The sequence below is a fragment of the Pongo pygmaeus genome, chromosome 12, assembly GCF_028885625.2.
Source record: "Pongo pygmaeus isolate AG05252 chromosome 12, NHGRI_mPonPyg2-v2.0_pri, whole genome shotgun sequence".
Taxonomy (NCBI): Eukaryota; Metazoa; Chordata; class Mammalia; order Primates; family Hominidae; genus Pongo; species Pongo pygmaeus.
This window is the reverse complement of record NC_072385.2, coordinates 72,065,910-72,089,793: the sequence shown is the minus strand read 5'-3', so window position 1 is coordinate 72,089,793 and position 23,884 is coordinate 72,065,910. Positions and strand designations below refer to the sequence as shown.

General features: G+C 40.1%; 1 protein-coding gene across 3 annotated transcripts in view; it reads right to left on the bottom strand.

Annotated features, from left to right (window-relative positions):
* XPO1 (exportin 1) overlaps positions 1–23,884 on the bottom strand; it is a 60,488-nt gene that overhangs the window by 3,477 nt on the left and 33,127 nt on the right. For all 3 annotated transcript variants that reach the window (XM_054474137.2, XM_063648686.1, XM_054474138.2), the window contains 19 exons: positions 20,639–20,700; positions 20,381–20,425; positions 18,083–18,264; positions 17,236–17,284; positions 17,041–17,160; positions 15,264–15,392; positions 13,827–13,985; positions 12,259–12,456; positions 11,294–11,432; positions 10,950–11,131; positions 10,708–10,864; positions 10,470–10,633; positions 9,082–9,216; positions 7,010–7,193; positions 6,592–6,698; positions 4,197–4,391; positions 2,354–2,522; positions 1,503–1,637; positions 940–1,099 (listed from right to left, as the gene is read on the bottom strand). In XM_054474137.2, coding sequence (XP_054330112.1) covers positions 940–1,099; positions 1,503–1,637; positions 2,354–2,522; positions 4,197–4,391; positions 6,592–6,698; positions 7,010–7,193; positions 9,082–9,216; positions 10,470–10,633; positions 10,708–10,864; positions 10,950–11,131; positions 11,294–11,432; positions 12,259–12,456; positions 13,827–13,985; positions 15,264–15,392; positions 17,041–17,160; positions 17,236–17,284; positions 18,083–18,264; positions 20,381–20,425; positions 20,639–20,700 — 2,671 coding nt within the window. The remainder of the gene's footprint in view (positions 1–939; positions 1,100–1,502; positions 1,638–2,353; positions 2,523–4,196; positions 4,392–6,591; positions 6,699–7,009; positions 7,194–9,081; positions 9,217–10,469; positions 10,634–10,707; positions 10,865–10,949; positions 11,132–11,293; positions 11,433–12,258; positions 12,457–13,826; positions 13,986–15,263; positions 15,393–17,040; positions 17,161–17,235; positions 17,285–18,082; positions 18,265–20,380; positions 20,426–20,638; positions 20,701–23,884) is intronic.

Here is a 23,884-nt window from a genome sequence, read left to right as displayed (position 1 = left end):
TTAATCAAGAATTTTTTTTTAATTTTTGAGACAGAGTTTTGCTCGTTTACCAGGTTGGACTACAATCGCACAATCTCGGCTCACCGCAACCTCTGAAGCTGTTCTCCTGCCTCAGCCTCCCGAGTAGCTGGGATTACAGGCATGCACCACCATGCCCGGCTAGTTTGTATTTTTAGTAGAGACAGGTTTCTCCATGTTGGTCAGGCTAATCTTGAACTCCTGACCTCAGGTGATCTGCCCGCCTAGGCCTCCCAAAGTGCTCAGATTACAGGCATGAGCCACTGTGCCCAGCCTTTTTATTTTTTGAGACAGTCTTGCTCTGTTGCCCACACTGGAGTGCAGTGGCACGATCTTGGCTCACTGTAACCTCTGCCTCCTGGGTTCAAGCAGTTCTCTCCCTCAGCCTCCCGAGTAGCTGGGATTACAGGCACCCACCACCATGCCTGACTAATTTTTTTTATTTTTAGTAGAAACGGGGTTTCACCATCTTGGCCAGGCTGGTCTTGAACTCCTGACCTTGTAATTCACCCACCTCAGCCGCCCAAAGTATTGGGATTACAGGCATGAGCCACCGTGCGTGGCCTTTTTTTTTTTTTTTTTTTTTTTTTTGTTCGCTTTTGCTTTTTTAAAGAGGCAGGGTCTCACTGTCACCCAGGATGGTATACAGTGGTGCGATCATAGCTCACTGCAGTCTTAAACTCCAGGATGCAAACAACCCTCTCGCCTCAGCCTCTCAAACAGCTGGTCCTACAGATGCACACCACCACTTCTGACTAATTTTTTTGTAGAGACGGGATCTTGTTTTGTTGTCTAGGTTGGTCTCCAACTCTTGGGCCCAAGCAATCCTCCCACCTTAGGCTTCCCAAAGTGCTGGGATTATAGGTGTGCGCCACTGTGCCCGACCAGGAACATTCTACATTTATTAAAAGGTATATTTACTCTTGTAGGTGAGGGAAGGCCGACTTAAGGAGATTAGCCACATATTCCTGAAGAAAGATTTGGTTGTTAACTGGATTTCCAGGATTTAATGATGTACTTATTTTTCCTTCTTCAACCAAATTAAACATATATGCAAGAATTGATGCATGCATTGTTAAACCTGTTGATAAGAAGAAAATTATTAACTCCAAAATGTAATATAACTATAGATCTTAGCGTTTTTTTTTTTTTTTGAGACGGAGTCTCGCTCTGTCACCCAGGCTGGAATGCAGTAGCGCAATCTTAGTCCACTGTAACCTCTGCCTGCTGGGTCCAAGCCATTCTCCTGCCTCAGCCTCCCGAGTAGGTGGGATTGCAATCACATGCCACCATGCCCGGTATTTTTATTGTATTTTTTATTTTTTATTGTATTTTTAGTACAGACGGTTTCACCATGGTGGCCAGGCTGTTCTCAAACTCCTGACCATAATCTCCCCGCCTCAACCTCCCAAAGTGCTGGGATTACAGGCGTGAGTCCCTGTGCCCGGTCGGCACTTAACATTTAAATCATATTAAATTCTTACCAGCAGTATGTGAAGTGTCTGTCACAACAGAGAAGATATGCTGGAGAATATCACAAAAATAAGTTTGATAAAAACTCTGAGCTGCAGCTTCTTCTTGTGCAACATTTTGTAAGAGTGTAAAAAGTATCTGTAAGCCTAAAAGACATAGAATACCAATGGAAGGTTACTACAGACTGACAGCACTCATGACAGTATTTAGCTCTTACCAAAGTATTCTGAATCTAACCCTGTTCTCCCTTTTTTTGGGGATGATGACTAATAATTACTTGCCTAAGGTTTCTTAAATTAATAATGGAATACAACTATATCCAATGCTGGCTTACTTATAAATTATAATAAGTTGTGTGAGAGCTAAACTATGAAGATGTAAAGGCATAAAGATCATATAATGGACTTTGGGGACTTGGGAAGGGCAGGAGGGGGTGAGGGATAAGACTACACATAAGGTAGAGTTCATACACATGAGGAATAAGACTACGCATAAGGTAGAGTTCATACTGCTCAGGTGACAGGTGCACCAAAATCTCAGAAATCACCACTGAAGAACTTATTCTGAAAGCTTAGCTGATTCTGTATGAACTTCTACAACATCACTACTCAGTAGAACTTTGTATTACACAAACCAATTATTACTAGGCCGCTTTCCCCGTAACTCAATTCTGTCTATGGACTCACTTGGAGTGGAGTGGAACAGTTGATTAAACTGCTTATAGGATTTTCTCAGATGTTCATATATGTAATTCATACACTCAAATCTCTGAACAAGTAATACCTTCCTATGTACAATTATATAACTATATTTGTATTTTTGGATTGGCAGGCAAATGAATAAAAGAACATCTTTTATTTACCCGTATCTGCAACATTCCTCATAGTATGTTTGAAGGCCCAAATGATGGAATCCAAAACAAGTTTAAACTGTGTAGGTGGAATAGCAAGGAATGCTGGGAAACAATGAGAATTGACAGCCTGAAGTAGTAAGAAAAAGTTTGTTCTGTGTTCAGGATATTCTTCAAAGTCCTAAAAATAAGTGGTGGAAACAAAATAATGTTTCAGTGTCTTTGTTGTGCTAGACAGGAGAGGAAAAGCAACGCTTAATCCAGTATAAATATTTGGAGTTTTCAATAAACCACAGAAGATAGAATGCCTCCTGAAAGGTAAACCCAAATAAAATACAATCCACCTCTCACAGAAAATCAAACTGTCCTGTTACGCACATGAGTTATCAAATTGAAGGAGAAAGATAACCTTTTTAATAGAGAACTCATCAAAACCATTATACCGTAAGACTACTACTATTGCTTTTGTTTTTAATTTCAAACCACCACTACAGATTACAAAAAAATTTAAGTTACCGTGTAAATGTGTCCACCTAACATATCTTTTATCTCTTTTTTTTTTGAGACAGTCTCACTCTGTCACTCAGGCTGGAGTGCAGTGGCACAATTTCGGCTGACTGCAACCTCCGCCTCCTGGGTTCAAGTGATTCTCCTGCGTCATCCTCCCAAGTAGCTGGGATTACAGGCATGCGGCACCATGCCCAGCTAATTTTTTTTTTTTTTTTTTTTTTTGAGACAGAGTCTTGCTCTGTCACCTAGGCTGGAGTGCATGTCGTGATCTTGGCTCACTGCAAGCTCTGCCTCCCGGGTTCATGCCATTCTCCTGCCTCAGCCTCTCCAAGTAGCTGGGACTACAGGCGCCCGCCACCACACCCGGCTAATTTTTTGTATTTTTAGTAGAGACAGGGTTTCACCATGGTCTCCATCTCCTGACCTTGTGATAGGCCTACCTCGGCCTCCCAAAGTGCTGGGGTTACAAGCATGACCCACGGCGCCCAGCCTAATTTTTGTTTTTGAGTAGAGACGGGGTTTTACCATGTTGGTCAGGCTGGTCTTGAAATCTTGACCTCAGGTGATCCACTGGCCTTGGCCTCCCAAAGTGTTGGGATTACAGGCGTGAGCCACCACGCCTAGCCATTTTTGTATTTTTAATAGAGATGGGGTTTTGCCACGTTGGCCAGGCTGGTCTTGAACTCCTGACCTCAGGTCATCCGCCCGCCTTGGCCTTCTGAAGTGCTGGGATTACAGGTGTGAGCCACCACGCACAGCCTATTTTCTCTTGTTAACACATTTTTCAGTTTCTTATAAGCATATTCTACACTTTTATAATTGAAACATGCAGACTTACTTTCTCATTTATTCAAACCAATTAATACAACTATGTTCATAAAAGGATGCCCCAACCTGCTATGAGGTTTCAATAAATGCTACATACCATGTGAATGTTAACATCTGTTTTCCATATTTACTTTTTACCAATCAAGATTCTATGTAAATTCTTCTTCTTGGGAGTGCAGTGGCGCAATCTCAGCTCACTGCCACCTTGAACTCCCAGGCTCAAGTGACCCTCCCACTTCTGCCTCTCGAGTAGTTGGGACTACCGGCACATGCCACCATGACTGGTTAATTTTTTAACTTTTTGTAGAGATGAAGTCTCACTATATTGCCCAGGTTGGTTTCAAACTCCTGGGAAGTAAGTTCTTGAAAACCAAGAAAGTATTTCCCTAATATACAAGTTTAAATATTTAAACTCCATGGCATTAAAATTATGTTATATCCATAGATATACTTTAGCTTTCAAGAATTAAGGCTATCCTGCAGAATTTCCCCCTTACATAACTGAAATATTACACACCTTATTTATCATATTCAATGTGCATTCAAAAACTGCATCAAATATTTGAGGTATTTCAGCTGTTATATGTCCCCCTAACTTGTTGACAATTATGGCCATAGTACTAAGCACTTCTGGTTCTCTAGCAGCTGGGACATTTCTCTGATAATCAATGAGAACTGCATCCAACAGAGGGGGAACAAAATTTTCAGCGACCTGTTGGGGAGGGAAAAAAAAAGTTATGTTTTAATCTAGGTACGTGGTGACTGTTTTAAACAACAAGGTTATTCTTGTCTATAAGATGTAGCATGATCATCTACTGAAAACAGGAAAATCTTGTGTTTGTATTAGGGTTTCCTACGTTAAAACAGTTTTTAGCAAAAGAAGCAGGAAATCACAATGGGCTGGGAAGTCTCATGGACAGTGTCATTCAAGACTTTTTTTTTTGAGACAGTCTCACTGTCACTCAGACCAGAGTGCAGTGGCAAATCTCTGCTCACTGCGACCTCCACCTCCCAGGTTCAAGCAATTCTTGTGCCTCAGTCTCCTGAGTAGCTGTGACTATAGGTATAGCACCATGCCCAGCTACAAAACTCTTACAATAAGGAAAGTGGGTGGCTCCAAGTTAGGTGGCAGAATCAGGATTCTGCGTATACTGTATGTGTAAGATGGCAGCAAGCGAGCCCTTAATAATGTCTTTTTTTTTTTTTTTTTGAGACGGAGTCTTGCTCTGTCACCCAGGCTGGAGTGCAGTGGTGCCATCTCGGCTCACTGAAAGCTCCACCTCCAGGTTCACGCCATTCTGCCTCAGCCTATCGAGTAGCTGAGAGTACAGGCACCTGCCACCACGCCCAGCTAATTTTTTGTATTTTTAGTAGAGACGGGGTGTTTCACCGTGTTAGCCAGGATGGTCTCGATTTCCTGACCTCGTGATCCAACCAACTCAGACTAATGTTTTAATCTAATGAATGCTAACTGGTGAGTATTTTCACAAGCAGAAATAACATCAATCAATTACTCTCAGAAAATAAGAAAGACTATGGATTTCTATTATTTTTTTGAAACTGAATCTTGCCATGTTGCCTAAACTGGACTTGAGCTGGGGTGATTCTCCTGCCTTAGCCTCTCTGGTGGTTGGGATTACAGGTGCATGCTACAATGCCCAGTAGGATTTCCATGATTCTAAGTAAACTGAGTTATACTTAAAGAGTAACTTCTTGTTTTTTGGGTTTTTTTTGAGACAAAGTTTCCCACTTGTGGCCCAGACTGGGGTGCAATGGCGCAATCTCAGCTCACTGTCACCTCCACCTCCAGGGTTCAAGTGATTCTCCTGCCTCAGCCTCCTGACTTCAAGTGATCCACCCGCCTCGCCCTCCCAAAGTGCTGGGATTACAGGCATGAGCCACCGTGAAAAGCCAAGACAAGGAAAATAAACATAATGTTTCATGTGAACAAATATCCCAAACTTTAACACTGTTAGTTATAAAATGATACCCTTTGTATTATTCCCACTGTGCTCCTGACACGTGCTCAAGCTTCTTGTAAATTACAAACATCACAATTCCTTCAATACATCTTACTTTCTGCTTTCAAATTTTAAATACAGTTCTGATCACATAATACACATGTTCAGAACCTTTCGATATTTAGGTTAGCCAACTTAAGTATTCCATAAGAATTATATTCAGAACAAGTTTACTGAAAAGTATTTCCTTAACAAGAAACAATACTGAAATTTCAAAATTATGAAAATAACTACCACACTTGTAAAAAAAAAAAAAACAAAAACAAAAACAAAAAAAAACCCAACACTATTCCAAGTAATAGTAGGATTAGAATAGAACTTTTTGGAATCTCCCAAGGCTCAAGTGAATAAAAAGAATGAAACGATACAGTTAAAACCTAAAACTAATTCACAATTTTACAAGTTGAGGCATACACAGCTGGTTTTTATTACTGAAAATGATTTCCTTTTCTGCAAATCATTTAAGAAAAAGAGTGTAAAAAAGACTTTCAAGCCTTTAATCTGGGAAGCAGTCACTTTGCTAAAGAGGTAAAGTAATGACAACTTTGTAACTCTAGCAGTTCTAAAAATCAAGAGGAATGCAAAAACTGCACCCGTACTCCATGAACTAAATCCTAACCTATCTATGGAAACATAAAATGACCCAATTTTCTTAGCTATCTTATCTTGTTACATATCACCACCCTTCGCTATTGATTAACAGCAGTTTCTTTTGAAGATGGAATACAGCTATTAGTATATTAATGTAAGGACTACAATAAATAAAATGCCATAAAATAACCACAAGGTTGATATGCTTTAAATTAGCAAAATGCACATAATAGAGTATAGCATATTCCATAAAACACAGCATCAACACTAAAACTCAAAAGCAAAGCATCTCTCACTTACCATCTGTGGATCATTGGATCGGCTCACCCAACCAGATATTAACTTTAAAGTTTCCCTTTTTACAGTTCGCATACTTCTAATCAATGGTTGCTTTGTAACCATTTCACCTACAAAATAGAATCAAATGGAATCTAATTTTACCACTAAAATTATACAGTGGTACTCAGGTGTACATTAGATGCAATTCCATTTTACCATTAAAAAGTTTAAAGCCAGAAGTTCACAAAATTTGTTGGGAAAATAAGCTTTAAGACTAATTTTAAAAGGGAAAGGTACACATAACTGTTTTAAATATGTCTAGGGTCATCTGGGAAATGGGAGGTCTGATTTAAATCTGTGAAAAACATCAAATGTTTGACTTAAGGCAGTAGAAGAGGTTTGTTTATACTGCATTGTATAAGAAATCAGAATCACCTACCATTAGCTTGGATAGCTGCAGAAATATTTTCACTGAGGCACTTGTATACATTAAGCATATCTAAATAAATTCTTCCAAGCTGAATTACAAAGGGGTGTCCAACAGCTTTGCAGGCTCTCACATTTGTTTTCAAAATGCTACCAAGCTGCTTGACTGTTTCAGGATCTTTCAGTATATCCACATTCTTGGAGGAAAAAAAGCAAATTCCATTTATCATGTAAGAATTATCCACGGCCGGGAACGGTGGCTCATGCCTGTAATCCCAGCACTCTGAGAGGCCGAGGCAGGCGGATGACGAGGTCAGGAGATCGAGACCATCCTGGATAACATGGTGAAACCCCGTCTCTACTAAAAATACAAAAAAAATAGCCAGGCGTGGTAGCAGCCGCCTGTAGTCCCACCTACTCCAGAGGCCGAGGCAGGAGAATGGCGTGAACCCGGGAGACGGAGTTTGCAGTGAGCCGAGATCGCGCCACTGCACTCCAGCCTGGGCGACAGAGCAAGACTCCGTCTCAAAAAAAATAAAAATAAAAAATAATCCACATAATGGCCAGGAGAGGTGGCTCACGCCTATAATCCCAGCACTTTGGGAAGCTGAGTCGGGTGCATCACCTGAGGTTGGGAGTTCAAGACCAGCCTGACCAACATGGAGAAACCCTGTCTCTACTAAAAATACAAAATTACCCAGGCGCGATGGTGCTTGTTTCTAATCCCAGCTACTTGGGAGGCTGAGGCAGGAGAACTGCTTGAGCCCGGGAGGCAGAGGTTGCAGTGAGCCGAGATCACGCCATTGCACTCCAGCCCAGGCACCAAGAGACCAAGAGTGAAACTACGTCTCAAAAAAAAAAAAAAAAAAAACCCACATAATTACCAAAGCAAACGCCATTACACTTCCCTTACCCTAAACCATATTTATAATCCCAAATGGTAAAAACGAACACAAAAGCCTTTTTGTCTGTATCTACTTAAGAATGAAGTAATATAGCTCTTTTTTTTTTGAGACGGAGTCTCGTTCTGTCGCCCAGGCTAGAGTGCAGTGGCGCGATCTTGGCTCACTGCAAGCTCTGCCTCACAGGTTCATGCCATTCTCCTGCCTCAGCCTCCTGAGTAGCTGGGACTTACAGGCGCCTGCCGCCACACCCAGCTAATTTTTGTATTTGTAGTAGAGACGGGGGTTTCACTGTGTTAGCCATGATGGTCTAAATCCCCTGACCTCGTGATCGCCTGCCTCGGCCTCCCAAAGTGCTGGGATTACAGGCGTGAGCCACCGCACCCAGCCTATTCCTATTTTAATATCAAATGAGAATGGAAATTATAGTACAGTTTTTTTTTTTTTTTTTTTTTGAGACAGAGTCTTCCTCTGTCACCAGGCTGGAGTGCAGTGGCATGATCTTGGCTCACTGTAACCTCCGCCTCCCGGGTTCAAGCCATTCTCCTGGCTCAGCCTCCCGAGTAGCTGGGATTACAGGCGCCCACCACCACCCGGCTAATTTTTGTATTTTTAGTAGAGACGGAGTTTCACCCTGTTGGCCAGGATGGTCTCAATCTCCTGACCTAGTGATCCGCCCATCTCGGCCTCCCAAAGTGCTGGGATTACAGGCATGAGCCACTGTGCCCGGCCCAGATTTTTCATTTATTTTTTTTGAGACAGAGTCTTGCTCTGTCGTCTAGGCTAGAGTACAGTAGCTCAATCTCAGCTCACTGCAACCTCTGCCTCTTGGGTTCAAGTGATTCTCCTGCCTCAGCCTCCTGAGTAGCTAGGATTACAGGCAGGCATGTGCCATCACGCCCAGCTAATTTTTGTATTTTTAGTAGAGATGGGGTTTTGCCATGTTGGCCAGGCTGATCTCGAACTTCTGGCCTCAGGTGATCCGCCCGCCTCGGCCTTCCAATGTGCCAGGATTACAGGCGTGAGCCACCACGCCCGGCCCAGATAATAAAATGTACAAAGACACACATAAAAGCACTTATGATCACACATACATGTTAAAAGGCTTGAATTCAATACATTTGTAAAGAACACAGTCTTGTTAAATCCCATGAAAACTTTAAGAAAAAGTAGAAATACTTACTTTGGTTGCCTGCTGGATTATACTATCCCACACTTGATTAGGGAGTAACATGTACTTTTCTATCAAGTGTTCTTGTACTGTTTGATCTGTTTGTGCACCAATCATGTACCCCACAGCTTCATAAAACGTATGAACCTAGTTTAAAAAGCAGACATTTTAACTTTTATGTTATACACCCTAATAAGGAAAACCACACACAAGCAATTCACAAACGTCTTGAAACTGATTTTGGCCCAGGTGCAGTGGATCACTCCTGTAATCCCAATACTTTGAGAAGCCAAGGCAGGCCAATCACTTGAGGTCTGGAGTTGCAGACCAGCCTGACCAACGTAGTGAAACCCCATCTTTTCTACCAATACAAAGAAATTAGCCAAGCATGGTGACAGGTGCCTATAATTCCAGTTACTTGGGAGGCTTGAATTGCTTGAACCTGGGAGGCAGAGGTTGCAGTGAGCTGAGATTGCACCACTGCACTCCAGCCTGGGTGACAGAGGAAGACTCCATCTCAAAAAACAAACAAACAAAAAACCCAAACTGGCCAGGCATGGTGGTGGCTCACGCCTGTAATCCCAGCACTTTGGGAGGCCGAGGCGGGCGGATCATGAGGTCAGGAGTTTGAGACCAGCCTGACCAACATGGAGAAACCCCGTCTCTACTAAAAATACAAAAATTAGCTGGGCGTGGTGGCAAGCACCTGTTAATCACAGCCACTGAGGAAGAGAATCACTTGACCCCAGGAGGCAAGGTTGCAGTGAGCCGAGGTTGTGCCACCGCACTCCAGCATGGACAACAGAGCGAAACTCCGGCTCAAAAACAAACACACACAAACACACACACACACACACCCCCCGAAAAAAAAACCAAAAAAACAAAAAAGCACCTGATTTTGTTTGTTAGGAATTTTACATAGGATAACAGCCTAACAATCCTGTGGTCAAGAATCTGTCTCACTATGAAAATTTAACCAGGCTGGGCATGGTGGCTCACAGATATAAAATCATTTTGGGAGGCTGAGGCAAGCATATCGCTTGAAGCTAAGAGTTTAAGACCAGCCTGGGCCACTTGGCAAAACCCCATCTCTACCAAGGGGGGAAAAAAAAGTTAGCTGGCTGTGATGGTGATGCATGCCTGTAGTCCCAGCTACCCATGAGGCTGAGGTGGGAGGATCACCTGAGCCTGGAGGTTCAAGGCTGCAGTGAGCTGTAATCGTGCCACTGCACTCAAGCCTGAGCAACAGAGTAAGACCCTGTCTCAAGGAAAAAAGAAAGAAAATTTAATCAGAAACACTTCTATTGGATCCAATAGTTGCCCTCCTATTTCCATTGATACATACAGATTGATACAGGTGTTACTTTCTAAAAATAACATATGCTCAGTACTTAACATACCTGTTGAGGCTGAAGATCACAAATAATAGTGTTAATGTTGTTCAAAATTTCATCAATAAATGGCATCACTTCTCCAACCTGAACCTGAACGAAATGCCTGCGGCATTTTTGGGCTATTTTAATGAAAGTATCACAAGCCATATCCTGGACTCCATCATGGGTCTCTAACAAGACAAAAACATTCATTTATTTTCTTCAATAAAAATAAAAACAAAATATAGTAAAGAAAGAGATTTACCATGCATGAATTCGAACAGCTTGTTAACTACAGTCTTCAGAAATTTCCAGTGAGCTCTCAAAAATCGTGGATATTGACCTACTATGTACATGATATTTGATGCAATAATAGCTTTATTATCTTTGCCTCTTTTCTGTTCACATAATCCTAATAGATCCTGTAAATAAGACAAATTTATATTATTTATTGTAACAACATAATACTTATTTAGCAATTCTAATTCATACCTATCCCTTGCATACCTTTATAACAGTAACAAGAAATCGTTTTTCGTCCTCTTCATGCATTGCTCCACTAATGGAGCCTATTGCCCAACACAATGTATTCAAATTTTTCCATGACCACTCTGTACCATTCACTTGATTGTGAAGCTTCTCTGTCATTATTCTTTCTGTATCTACATAATCCAGATGAGTAAGATAAACTACAAAGAAAAAAATGGTTTCAAATGCAAATAATGAGCAAAGAGTTCTACTGATGAGTAACAATACGTTTAGAAAATATTTAGAAACTACATTTCCTAAAATGTATTTCCACCCCAGAATAGATTTATAAAGGTAAAGATTAACAGTATTTATTAACTTACCCAATGTTTCTCTCATATTCTTATACAAATTTATGGAATCTGTATCCTTCATGAATTCTCTCACAACTTCTCCTTGATCATTCTCTACAACCAATACTTCCTCTGGTTTAGCCATTCGACTAACCATTAATAAACGGACCTATACTCAACAATATATCAAGAAAAACATCGTTAGATCACTGAAATCATTAGTGTAGAAGCTTAGTTAAAAACAAACAAAACCAAAAAAACCACAGGCCAGCCATGTGTAGGGATTCATGCCTATAATTCCAACTATTCCGGAGGCTGAGGCAGAAACAACTGTCTGGCCAGGAATTTGAGAGCAGCCTGAGCAACACAGTGACACCCAACCTCTAAAACAATAAAAATACTGGGGCTTAAAGCACAACAGAAAAAACTATGTAAATATAAATAAAGTAAAACTAAAAAATTTAAAATCAGCTAGGCATGGTGGTGCGTGCCTGCAACCAATTACTTGGGAGGCTGACATAAGAGAATTGCTTCAGCCTAGGAGATCAAGATTGTAGTGAGCTATGACCACGCCACTGCACTCCAACCTGAGCCACAGAGCAAGACCCTGTCTCCAAAAGAAAAAAATTTTCACTGTAATTCTACAAAAATGGCCTTACAATTATTTAAGTGTGTTTGTGATTTTTTTAACCAACTTTTGTTACAGGAGTTTCCTGTGTCTCATTCCTAGACTCTGGTTTAGTAGATTGGCAGGTGGCCAATGAATTTGCCTAACGAAATCACAAGCAATGTTGATACTGAGAGAAGGACCACACTCTTGAAAATCAAGGTTCTAGACTCAACTCCTTTCATGTTCTAGTTTTCCACACTCATGGAGAAGTTGTTGGGTTCTCTTTTTGTAGCTAATTTATTTACACAGATTAGAAATATTTGCATTCAGACCTCAAAACCACAGTATGCAACAGGAAGAACACTCAACCAACACACTCTGTTACCTTGAATAACATGGGCAAATATAGCTGTCTCCTGGGAGGAACATCAAAATGTTGACTTCCAGAAAGCAACGGAGAGGCAGATGTAGAGAATGGACTCTCTCTATAGAGTTCAGCAGCCAAGTGATTCCAGTATTCAAGACAAATTTTAAAGATTTCAGTTTCTTCTACTTCAGATACCAACAACATATAATGAAGGGCCTACACAGAAGACCAAAACTATTAAAATAATTTGAAGTTGGTAATGTTTAAGAATTGCTTTTCACTTGTTACACCTTAAGGGAAAATAAAAATTCATGTTTTATTCATCACAACTCAGATTTCAATACTTATCAAATAGACAGCAAACTCTGGAGTAACTGCTTCTTCTGACATGCCCTAAAGCACTTCAAAAATCTCTCACATAGTTGTTGATCAATATGTATTTTTATCATGTCTCCTAATGTAACGACATTTATTTAAAAGGCCTTGGGTGCCAATAGGTTAAGTGGTATCAACAACCCAAATGTACCATCACAGAGGAGAGAACAAACAAAATGCTGAATATTCATACAATGAAAATATTCTTCAGCCATGATAAAAAGTGAGGTATTGATACAAGTTACAACTTGGAAGAACAGTGAAAACACGACGCCAAATAAAAGAAACCAGACACAAAAGGTCACATGCATGATTCCCTTTATATAGTATAATCAGAATTGATATATCTACAGAGACAGAAACCCAAATAATGGTTGCCAGAAGTTGGGGAGAGAACAAAGGAGAAAGTGACTGTTTTACGGACAAACAGTCACCTTTGGGTGATGAAAATGTTTTGGATCTAGGTATTAATGGTTGTATAACATTGTATACATACTAATATGCCACTGAATTGTGTGTGTGTGTGTGTGTGTGTGTATACTTATGTTTATACATATATACACTTAAGTTTATATATATATATATATAGAGAGAGAGAGAGAGATTTTCTTCCTTCAGACAGAGTCTTGCTCTGTCACCCAGGCTGGAGTGCAGTACTGTGATCTTGGCTCACTGCAACCTCAGCCTGCTGGGCTAAAGCAATTATCGTGCTTCAGCCTCCTGAGGAGCTGGGATTACGGGCATGTGACACCACACACAGCTAATTTTTTCGTATTTTTAATAGAGACGGAGTTTCACCATGTAGGCCAGGCTGGTCTCGAACTCCTGCCTCAAGTGATCCACCCACCTCCACCTCCCAAAGTGCTGGGATTACACAATGAATTGTATATCTTTAAATGAACAAATGGATGTTATTTGAATTAAAACTGAAATTTTAAAATAAGGTCTTTGGAATTTTAACCTTAGAAATGATATAATAATTAGTAATTTAATTTTGATTATAAATTTTTTGTCCTAGCTTTATGGAGAACATAAAATCAGAAAACTGGGCTTATAACTGTAATTCAGAATTGAGAATATACATAATGTACAGATCAAATATTAAGTAATAAGAAATCTCAAAAGGTACATACATTTTAGAAAAAAGGCACTTTTAAGAGTTATTATTAGGCAGAGCAGAATTTTAGGAGCAAAGGCTCCACACATCTTACCTCCATAAGAGTTTCCCTGAGATTTAATCTTTTTTCTATAAGTTGATCATGTTCCTTAAGAAAGGTGCAGAGAAACAAACTGAGATTTTGAATAAAGTTCTGTTCATCATCTTTTCCATTTGAGTACGCAAGTCGAATATTTGTATTTAAAGGAAGCATCTGCAGATTTTTAAAGGGACGATCAGTTTGCATTTTATAAAACAACAAAAGACACTTATATTTTATTATTACTTTTTTGAGACAAGGTCTCACTCTGTCCAGGCTGGAGTGCAGTGGTATGACCAAAGCTCACTGCAGCCTCCACCTCCTAGGCTCAATCAGTCCTCTCACCTCAGCCCCTCCCGAGTAGCTGGAACCACAGGATGTGCTATCACACTAAGCTAATTTTTAACATTTTTGTAGAGACGGTATCTTGTTATGTTGTCCAGGCTGGTCTTGAACTCCTGGCACAAGCAATCCTCCCACCTCAGCCTCCCAAAGTGCTGGGATTAAAGGTGTGAGCTATTGCACTCAGCCAACACTATTATTTTTAAGCCCTAATATCCCAACACCCTTTTGCTAATATTAAACCACATACAGAACTCCTAGGTCTGGTATACCTATTCTTAGATCTCTAGGACCTAGATTTTGACTCTTCTCAAATAAATTAAAGGCCGCTATCACAGCCTTTAAATTTTTCTAGTATTGGACTTACCCTTTCTCACTGACATTGAAAATGTAAGAATAATCAATTCATTCATTCACATCACAAACATACACAGTAATCTATCTTTCCTTGTTTTTTAAAAGAGACAGGGATTTGCCCTGTCATCCAGGCTGGAGTGCAATAGTGTGACCATAGCTCATTTTAACGTTGAATTAATGGGCTCAAGCGATCCTATTGCCTCAGCCTCCAGAGTAGGTGGAATTACAGGTGTGCAACACCACAGCTAGCTATTTTTTAAATCTTTCGTAGCGATGGTCTGGTTATGTTGTCCTGGCTGGTCTCAAACTTCTGGCATCAACTGGTCCTCCCATTCTGGCATCCCAAAGTTCTGGGATTACAGTATTAACCACCATGCCTGGCCATGAACACAGTATTATGAATAACCTTCTAGATCATTTAATAGATAACCAATCAAACTAGGGCTGAAAAAAATTCCTTCAGACACAATGTTAGGAACAAGTCCCAGGTTTCCCACTGTCTGGTCAGGTATCTCCCAAAAGACCAAGCTCCTAAAGTGTGTAGAAATAAATTACCACAACACACCCCAAACCTGAATTTTAAGAAATTTTTGGAAACGTCATAAAAATTTGTAGCTTACTACAAATTTTATGTAATAAACACAAGATTATGGCTTATCTATGATACGTTGTTCTAAAATAACTCATTTGGAATTTGGTATTTTCTAAGGCACTAAAATTATTCAGCCAATTTTCAAGATAGTATTATATTACCTGCTTTAGTTGCATCATTGTCAGAGTAAATAGCGTTACAAATTGTTCTTCATATTGGCTTACACTCACACCAGCAATCTCAGTGAGGCACTTCAGAGAGACATTTCGAAACATTGGAACATTCAGGAACTATTTAAAAGGGGGGAGGGAACCATAAAATTAATTGGCCTGACACACACTTTACTTAAAATTCACAATTAAAAGGAAAAAGGTTTTAACAATATAGGGGTAGACGTCAAAAACAGGCCAAGTGAATGAACATATTTTATCATGCAGATACACTGAGAGGGAATTTTATTGCCTACCCAGTATACAGTAAATGCTTTAGGAGCAAACTGTTTTTTTGAGACAGAGTCTCGCTCGCCCAGGCTGGAATGCAGGGGCTTGATCAAGGCTCACTGCAACCTCACCTCTTGGGTTCAAGCGATTCTCCTGCCTCAGCCTCTCGAACAGCTGGGACTACACGCGCATGCCACCACGCCTGGCTAATTTTTGTATTTTTAGTAGAGACAGGGTTTCGCCATGTTGGGCCAGGCTGGTCTCGATCTCCTGACCAAAGTGCTGGGATTACAGGCATGAGCCACTGCGCGTGGCCTAAACTGCTTTCTTTTGATGTGTCCTTAGACATCTAAAGTAACAAGGCTCCTTAACTACTTTCCTAGAATCTGTGATATGACTTTTAGGAATGTTATACTTTCTGAGTAATTACACAGGACCTAAAACTTGTGATTGCTTAGAATTTTGGGAAATGGTCAATATATCTAAGAGTAATAAGAATATGGGAAAATTGGCTTATATTTTCTATTGTTGAGAAGATAAACAGTTATTGTCTGGGGTTGGAAATCAGGGGGCATTAAAACCTTAAAAATAAACATACCTAATAATCTGGTAATTAAACATTAAAATATTTAAATAAATTAATGTTTGGACAATTGCATAATATCTTATGTCTGAGAATGTTCTCTGTAGGACTGTTGACAATAGAAAGGTTTTTACATAACTTAATTAAGCAATAAACTGATCATTCAAATACTATAAATCCATATTATGTTACCAAACTAAACTATGAAGTTGAAGAGGTCAAGTTATAAAGTTCCAATTAGATACTTAATTTATTCATTATATCAGTCAAGAAAACATCTGAAAATATAATACTACCAACTGGTAACAGTGATTATCCCTGGATAAACCACTGTAGAACTTTATTTATTTTGAGACAGGGCTTGCTCTGTTGCCCAGGCTGGAGTGCAGTGGCACGATCTCGGCTCACTGCACCTTCTGCCTCCTGGGTTTGAGATTCTCCTGCCACAGCCTCCCGAGTAGCTGGGACTACAGGCATGCACCACCAGGCCTGGCTGTTTTGTATTTTTAGTAGAGATGGGTTTCACCATGTTGCCCAGGCTAAACTGTTATAGAACTTAAAGAAGACATAACAGGTTATCAATTTTAAATTATCAGTTAAAAGATGAACTTTTCATTTTTCAGAAATAGCACTTGACTTACCTCACTGTAACTTACTCAACTAAAAGATAGCAATATAATCAAATCCACTGTTCAAAATGAATTCATAAAATTACATGGTCTAAGTGGCAGAATCAGATTTGAAACTCACTTTAAATAATTTACTACGTGTGAATATGGGAAATTTCTTCTGAGCAGCGTCCTCATGTTAGAAACAAGGTTGAATAAGGTTTAGAATGCAGAGATCAGAGCTTTACATGTGAAAAGAATATATGTGGCTATCCAGTGACAAATAACTGAAATGTATTCACTGTACCTTATAAATCAATGTGCTGATTAATTTGGTCTCAAAAATATATCCCAGGGGAATCCAGTTCAGAAATCTGAGCAATGTTTCCAAGGTTGCATGTACAAGTGGAGCATTTTGAGAATTTTCCTATAACAAAACACACTTGTAAATAATTGCTTTCCTATTATTGTTATTTTTAAAAATGAAATTAAAAACACTTACCATTACAAACTGACACAGTTGAAATATCTGTGAGAATTCATTGCACATGCTAAAAAAAAAAAACCATAAAAATATCAGATTTAGAAGACACAGAAATAAGTATCAGTTATCTATAATACTAATAAAAATGGTTAAGGCCCAGTACAGTGGCTCATGCCTGTAATCGCAGAACTTTGGGAGGCCACAGCAGAAGGATTGTTTGAGACCAGCCTGGGCAACCCAAGGGGAAAAACATTTCCTAATGACTACAACAAATGTTTAAAACTTAATGGAAGGGTACCTATAGTTTATACCGGTTGCTTACTATTAGAGGCAAATCTAGTTTTCTGTTTTGTTTTAAAAAGAACACTATTGTTAACAATTGGGGAACTGACAAGAAGCAGAGACAATAACTGATTTGAGGCCAGGTGCCGTGGCATGCACCTGCAGTCGTAGCTATTTGGGAGACTGAGGCAAGAAAATCGCCTCAATCCAGGAGGCGGGGGTTGTGGTGAGCCAAGATTGTGCTGCTGCACTCCACCCCAGGCAACAGAGCAAGACTTGTCTCAAAATAAAATAAAATAACTAATAAGTATGTTTGGACACAAATCATTTGCTTAGAACCTATTAACTAGTTACCATACAAAACAATTCCTGAAGCGTATCTTTAACAATTCATTTTTCAACCTTCAGAGGTAAATTATTAGGCCCCGTCTAAGACTATTTCTTAATCTGCAGTTGAAAACTACTACAAGCAATTTAACATATTACTGATCATAGTTCCTTAAAATATCTACAATTTACATCCAAACTGCTTGAAATTGTTTGAGAAATCACTTTAAAATTCTAAAACATAATTATTACTTGCCTGTCTTTTAAATGCTTAGATTTGACTTGGGTTATCTGTCCACTAGAGAAATCAAATACTTCTTCACTCAAGAGTTTAAGAATCACCATATTATTTTGACAGAGACTTTCGCTGGTCCTACTTGCTCCAACAATATCACTGATAAAAGTTGGCCAATGTTTGGGCCATTCTTGTTTCAGTATCTAAAATAAGACATGAAATGTTAATCGCACTTCATTTCTCAAAGGCAAATAAAACAAACTTCAAAGAAATTATGTAATGGATAAAGGCAGGAGTAAGGATAAACCACTTTTCATTTTCTCCTCCTTTATTAAAGGAAGAAATGTGCCACCCTCTTCACCATACAGGGTAGAAAACAAAACACAGATAAAGTCTTTTATCTTAATCACCCTAGGACCCTTTTCAATTATCCTAATGAAAGGTCCAATTTGTCTAATGGGTCTGTCTGTGTATTAGTGTCTGCCTGATAGATATGTAGAAATTATTCTAGGAGGCCGGGTGCAGTTGCTCACACCTGTAATCCCAGCACTTTGTGGGGAGCCAAGGTGGGCAGATCACTTGAGGCCAGGAGTTTGAGAACAGCCTGGCCAGGCTGGGCGTGGTGGCTCATGCCTGTAATCCCAGCACTTTGGGAGGCCGAGATGGGAGGATCACGAGGCCAGGAGTTCAAGACCAGCCTGGCCAACATGGTAAAACCCTCTCTACTAAAAATACAAAAATTAGTGAGGTGTGATGACGGGTGCCTGTAATCCCAGCTGCTCAGCAGGCTGAGGCAGGAGAATCTCTTGAACCTGGGAGGCAGAGGTTGCAGTGAGCCGAGACCAGGCCACTGCACTCAAGCCTGGGCAACAGGATGAGACTCTGTCTCAAAAAAAAAAAAAAAAAAAAAAAAAAAAAAGCAGCCTGGCCAACATGGTGAAACCCCATCTCTACTAAAAATACAAAAATTAGCCAGGGGTGGTGGCGTGGGCCGGTAGTCTCAGCTACTCTGGGAGGCCAAGGTAGAACTGCTTGAACCTGGGAGGTGGAGGTTGCAGTAAACTAAGACAGTGCCACTGCACTCCAGCATGGGCGACAGAGCGACACTCCGTTTCAAACAAGAAAAAAAGAAATTATCCTAGGAGACTCAAGGATCTAACTATCGGTGATAAAAAGTGACCGGTTAAGACAGCTTATTATTGGATGAAATTTGAGCCTTGAAATATAGTAGGGTTTGGATATATGAATTTGGAAGAAAGGAGGCACTGCAATCGGGGCCTGAATAAACTTTTAACCAAAAGCCTCATGAACTGCATTATATTTGTATGCAAGTCTGGACTATTTATGGCACACACAAGAGATTTTTCAGATTATAAAAATACATGTTAACCTTCTTTATATTCTCTCCTCTCTCTCCCCATTCAGAGAAGGGCTAACAGAAAGCTCTAAAGTATAATAAGAGCTGGAGTTAATTACTGAATACACTAAAATTTTTGGAAACTTGGATGTTTCTAAATCTTATCTAAATAGAAATTACTGTTTTTTCCCCCACACATACCAGGGTTCTCTGGAAAAAAATTTATGGTATTACTATAGAAAACAGATAAACATAAAAATTATAAATTTAGTCTACATAGACAGTTTAAGGACTAAGCATGGAAATCAATTAGAAGGACGAGGAAATCAAAGGACAGAGAGATACATGCAAAGGAAATATGCACAGGCATATCAGAAAATTAAAAAACAAACAATCCGGCCAGGTGCAGTGGCTCACACCTATAATCCCAGCACTTTGGGAGGTCGAGGTGGGTGGATCACCTGAGGTCAAGAGTTTGAGACCAGCCTGGCCAACATGGTGAAACCCTGTCTCTACTAAAAATACAAAAAATTAGCCAAACGTGGTGGCAAGCACCCGTAATTCCAGCCACTCAGGAGGCTGAGGCAGAACAATCGCTTGAATCCGGGAAGCAGAGGCTGCAGTGAGCCGAGATCGTGCCACTGCACTCCAGCCTGGGCAACAGAGCGAGACTGTCTCCAAAAAAAAAAAAAAAGAAAAGAAAAGAAAAAAGATAAAAAAGAATCCAACATAAGAGTCCAGTCCACACTGCAGCCACATAAATGATGGCTTTAACGTTATTTGATGATTCCTGCCACAGCAAATTAACATTCAAGTACTAGACAGTACGTTACCTATTATTGTAAGAATGCTATCACTACTTCTGCAAAATATTAGTATACTTTATTTCCTAAGTAGGTCAAACATTTTGTTCAAATAATAAGCATAATTCTTCTAAGGAAAACAGTTAAGTTAAAGCTTACCTGAACAAGGATCATATTTAATTTTCCGATATACACCTTTTCTTTCTAAGGAAAAGTAAAAGATTAAATGAGAGCCTGAGGTAAGTATAAATAAGAATATAACCATAGACAATCCTCCTAACAAATGATTACAGCTCTACTGCAAATGACTGACTGTGCATATGTGTGACTATGTGTCTTGACAGAATTAGGCTGTAGTCAGACTCAATATCTAAATTATTTTATGCTCTCCCAATAAGCTCCAAAATAAACTCTTACCTCTACACAAGTTGGGTCAGATGACGTCTTGATAATGAGGCCAACAACGTATTTTTTTATTCCTATTAAAAAAATTGCACGTAATAAAAAAATTGTTGAGCTCTTTTGTAGCATGCAAATAAATTCTGAGAACTAATTAATGTGGGAATGGAAAGACTAAGTAAAATCAGTTAATATAATCTAATCCCGTCACCAGTATTGGCATTTAAAAAGAATTCCGGCCGGGTGCGGTGGCTCATGCTAGTAATCACAGCAATTCTTTGGGAGGCTGAGGTGGGTGGATCACCTGAGGCCAGGAGTTCGAGACCAGCCTGACCAACATGGTGAAACCCTGTCTCTACTAAAAATACAAAAATTAACTGGGCGTGGTGGCGGGTGCCTGTAATCCCAGCTACTCGGGAGGCTGAGGCAGGAGAATCATTTGAATCCGGGAGGCGGAGGTTGCAGTGAGCAGAGATCACATCATTGCACTCCAGCCTGGGCAACAGAGCGAGACTTAAAAAATTCAATGAATTTAATGTGCTATTCATACTTTTAAAGACGGGATCTGGCATTGTTGCCCAGGTTGGTCTTAAACTCATAGGCTCAAGTGATCCTCCTGCCTGGGCCTCCCAAAGTGCTGGAATTACAGGATCAAGCCAACACGCCCAGCCTATAACAAACTGCTATTCCAGTTTCTTTCATCGTAATTTGGTTTCATGTGTTTCTTTTTTTTTTTTTTTTTTTTTTTTTTTTTTTTTTTTTTTTTGAGACAGAGTCCTGTTATGTCACCCACACTCGAGTGCAGTGGCACAATCTTGGCTCACTGCAACCTCTGCCTCCCAGGTTCAAGTGATTCTCCTGCCTCGGGCTCCCGAGTACAGGCATCAACCACCATGTCTGGCTAATTTTTGTATTTTCAATAAGAGACAAGGTTTCACCATGTTGGCCAGGCTGATCTTGAACTCCTGACCTCAAGTGATCCGCCCTCTTCGGCCTCCCAAAGTGCTGGGATTATAGGTGTGAGCTACTGCACCCAGCCTTTTCTTTTTTTTGGAGACAGTCTTGCTCTGTTGCCCAGGCTGGAGTGCAGAGGCGCAATCTTGGTTCACTGCAACCTCTGCCTCCACCTCCTGGGTTCAAGCAATTGTCCTGCCTTAGCATCCTGAGCAGCTGGGATTACAGGCACGCACCACCACATCCAGCTGCTTTTTTTTTTTTTTGAGACAGAATCTCGCTCTGTCGCCCAGGCTGGAGTGCAGTGGCGCGATCTCGGCTCAGTGCAAGCTCCGCCTCCCGGGTTCATGCCATTCTCGTGCCTCAGCCTCCCAAGTAGCTGGGACTACAGGCGCCCGCCACCATGCTCGGCTATTTTTTTGTATTTTTAGTAGAGATGGGGTTTCACCGTGTTGGCCAGGATGGTCTCGATCTCCTGACCTCGTGATCTGCCTGCCTCGGCCCCACAAAGTGCTGGGATTACAGGCGTGAGCCACTGCGCCCGGCACACCCAACTACTTTTTGTATTTTTATAGAGACGTGTTTTCACCATGTTGGCTAGGCTGGTCTGGAACTCCTGACCTCAAGTAATCCGCCTGCCTTGGCCTCCCAGACTGCTGGGATTATAGGCATGAGCCACCACGCCTGGCCCAAACTTCTAACCCATAATAATTTATTGATGGCTTGGGCACAGTGGCTTACTCCTGTAATCCTAGCACTTTGGGAGGATGAAGCGGGTGGATCGCTTGAGGCCTAGAGGCGGAGGCTGCAGTGAACTGAGATTGTGCCACTGCACTCCAGCCTGGGCAACAGAGCGAACTCTTGTCTCAAAAATGAATTAATATACGTGTTTTATTTTCCACTATACATTAATTGCAACATTAAGCTCATATTAGAAATACAACATTGACTTCACACACACAATGTTAAAAAAAAAAAGAGGGAAGTTTAGGAAAAAAGTTTTCATTTCAAATGCTCTTTACTTATGGATCTCTTCATAGTAAAACCTACTCTTTAAACAGTTAAGACATGATACTCATATCCTTGATTTTAATTTGCATCATGTAGAATTTGCTGAGCATCTACTATAGGTTCCATTCTCCAAAATCACAGGGTTCAAGAGTGTTGCAGAATGTTAAATTCTTAGAACATTTTTAAAGGAAAAGTAGTGTGGTACACCTATATTGAAACACTAAAAGGATATGAAGTAGCAACCCTAATTGAACTAATTACTATTTCCTACTATGTAAAATTAACAATTACAAATACTCTCACATCTGTTCATTTTACGTTTTGTCACCAAATCAGTTAAATTATGAAGATTTTTCATTTTCATAGCTTTCAGATTTTTGGAAAAGCAGTTAAAGGTTGTAGAGCTGTATGTTCCAAGCCTCATCTGGCATATATAGAACTGAGTGAAATTTTCGTTGAAAAGAAAAATAAAAAATTTAGTCATTAGAATTAGCAGGCAACTGACAACTTGAAGGCAGCAAAATGCTTGTGAGATTGTGTAACTATGAGCTAATGTATTAAATTCACTTTCAAACTATGGTTCTTCAATGGCACTTAATTATATAATTTTTATTAACTATGACAACACTAGCCATTTCCCACAATATCCCAAATAAAATATTTCTGTAACAGTAATTATGGAAAGACTTTCCTAATTATGAAAAAATATTACTAATGCAGTAAAGCAACATAATACATGTAAGAGAAATCTAATGGTGTTAAGTGTCAATATGCATAGTAACATTTATGCTACAAATACATAAAATGAATAGGGAAATGGAAAATATATTTTTTACATTTTGTTTTAAAGACAGGGTCTTGGTCTGTTGCCCACACTAGAATGCAGTGGTGCCATCACAGCTCACTGCAGCCTTGAACTTCTGGGCTCAAGCGATCCTCCTGCCTCAGCTAGCTGAGTAGCTGGGACCACAGGTGCTTAGGACCATGCCTAGCTGATTTTTCCTGGTCTCATTGTTGCTGGGGCTGGGCTTGAACTCCAAACCTCAAGCAATCCTCCTGCCTTGGCCACATTTTACGTTGGGATTACAGGCCTGACCCACCATACCCAGCCTAATACTATTTTTAAAAACAAAAAGTAGGAAATCAATTTTCCTTTTAAATGAACACTAAATTATAAGAATTAACTTGGGTAATCTATGCAACATTCTCACTTTTTTTTTTTTTTTGAGATGGAGTCTTCCTCTGTCTTCCAGGCTGGAGTGCAGTGGTGTGATCTAGGCTCATTGACACGGCCGCCTC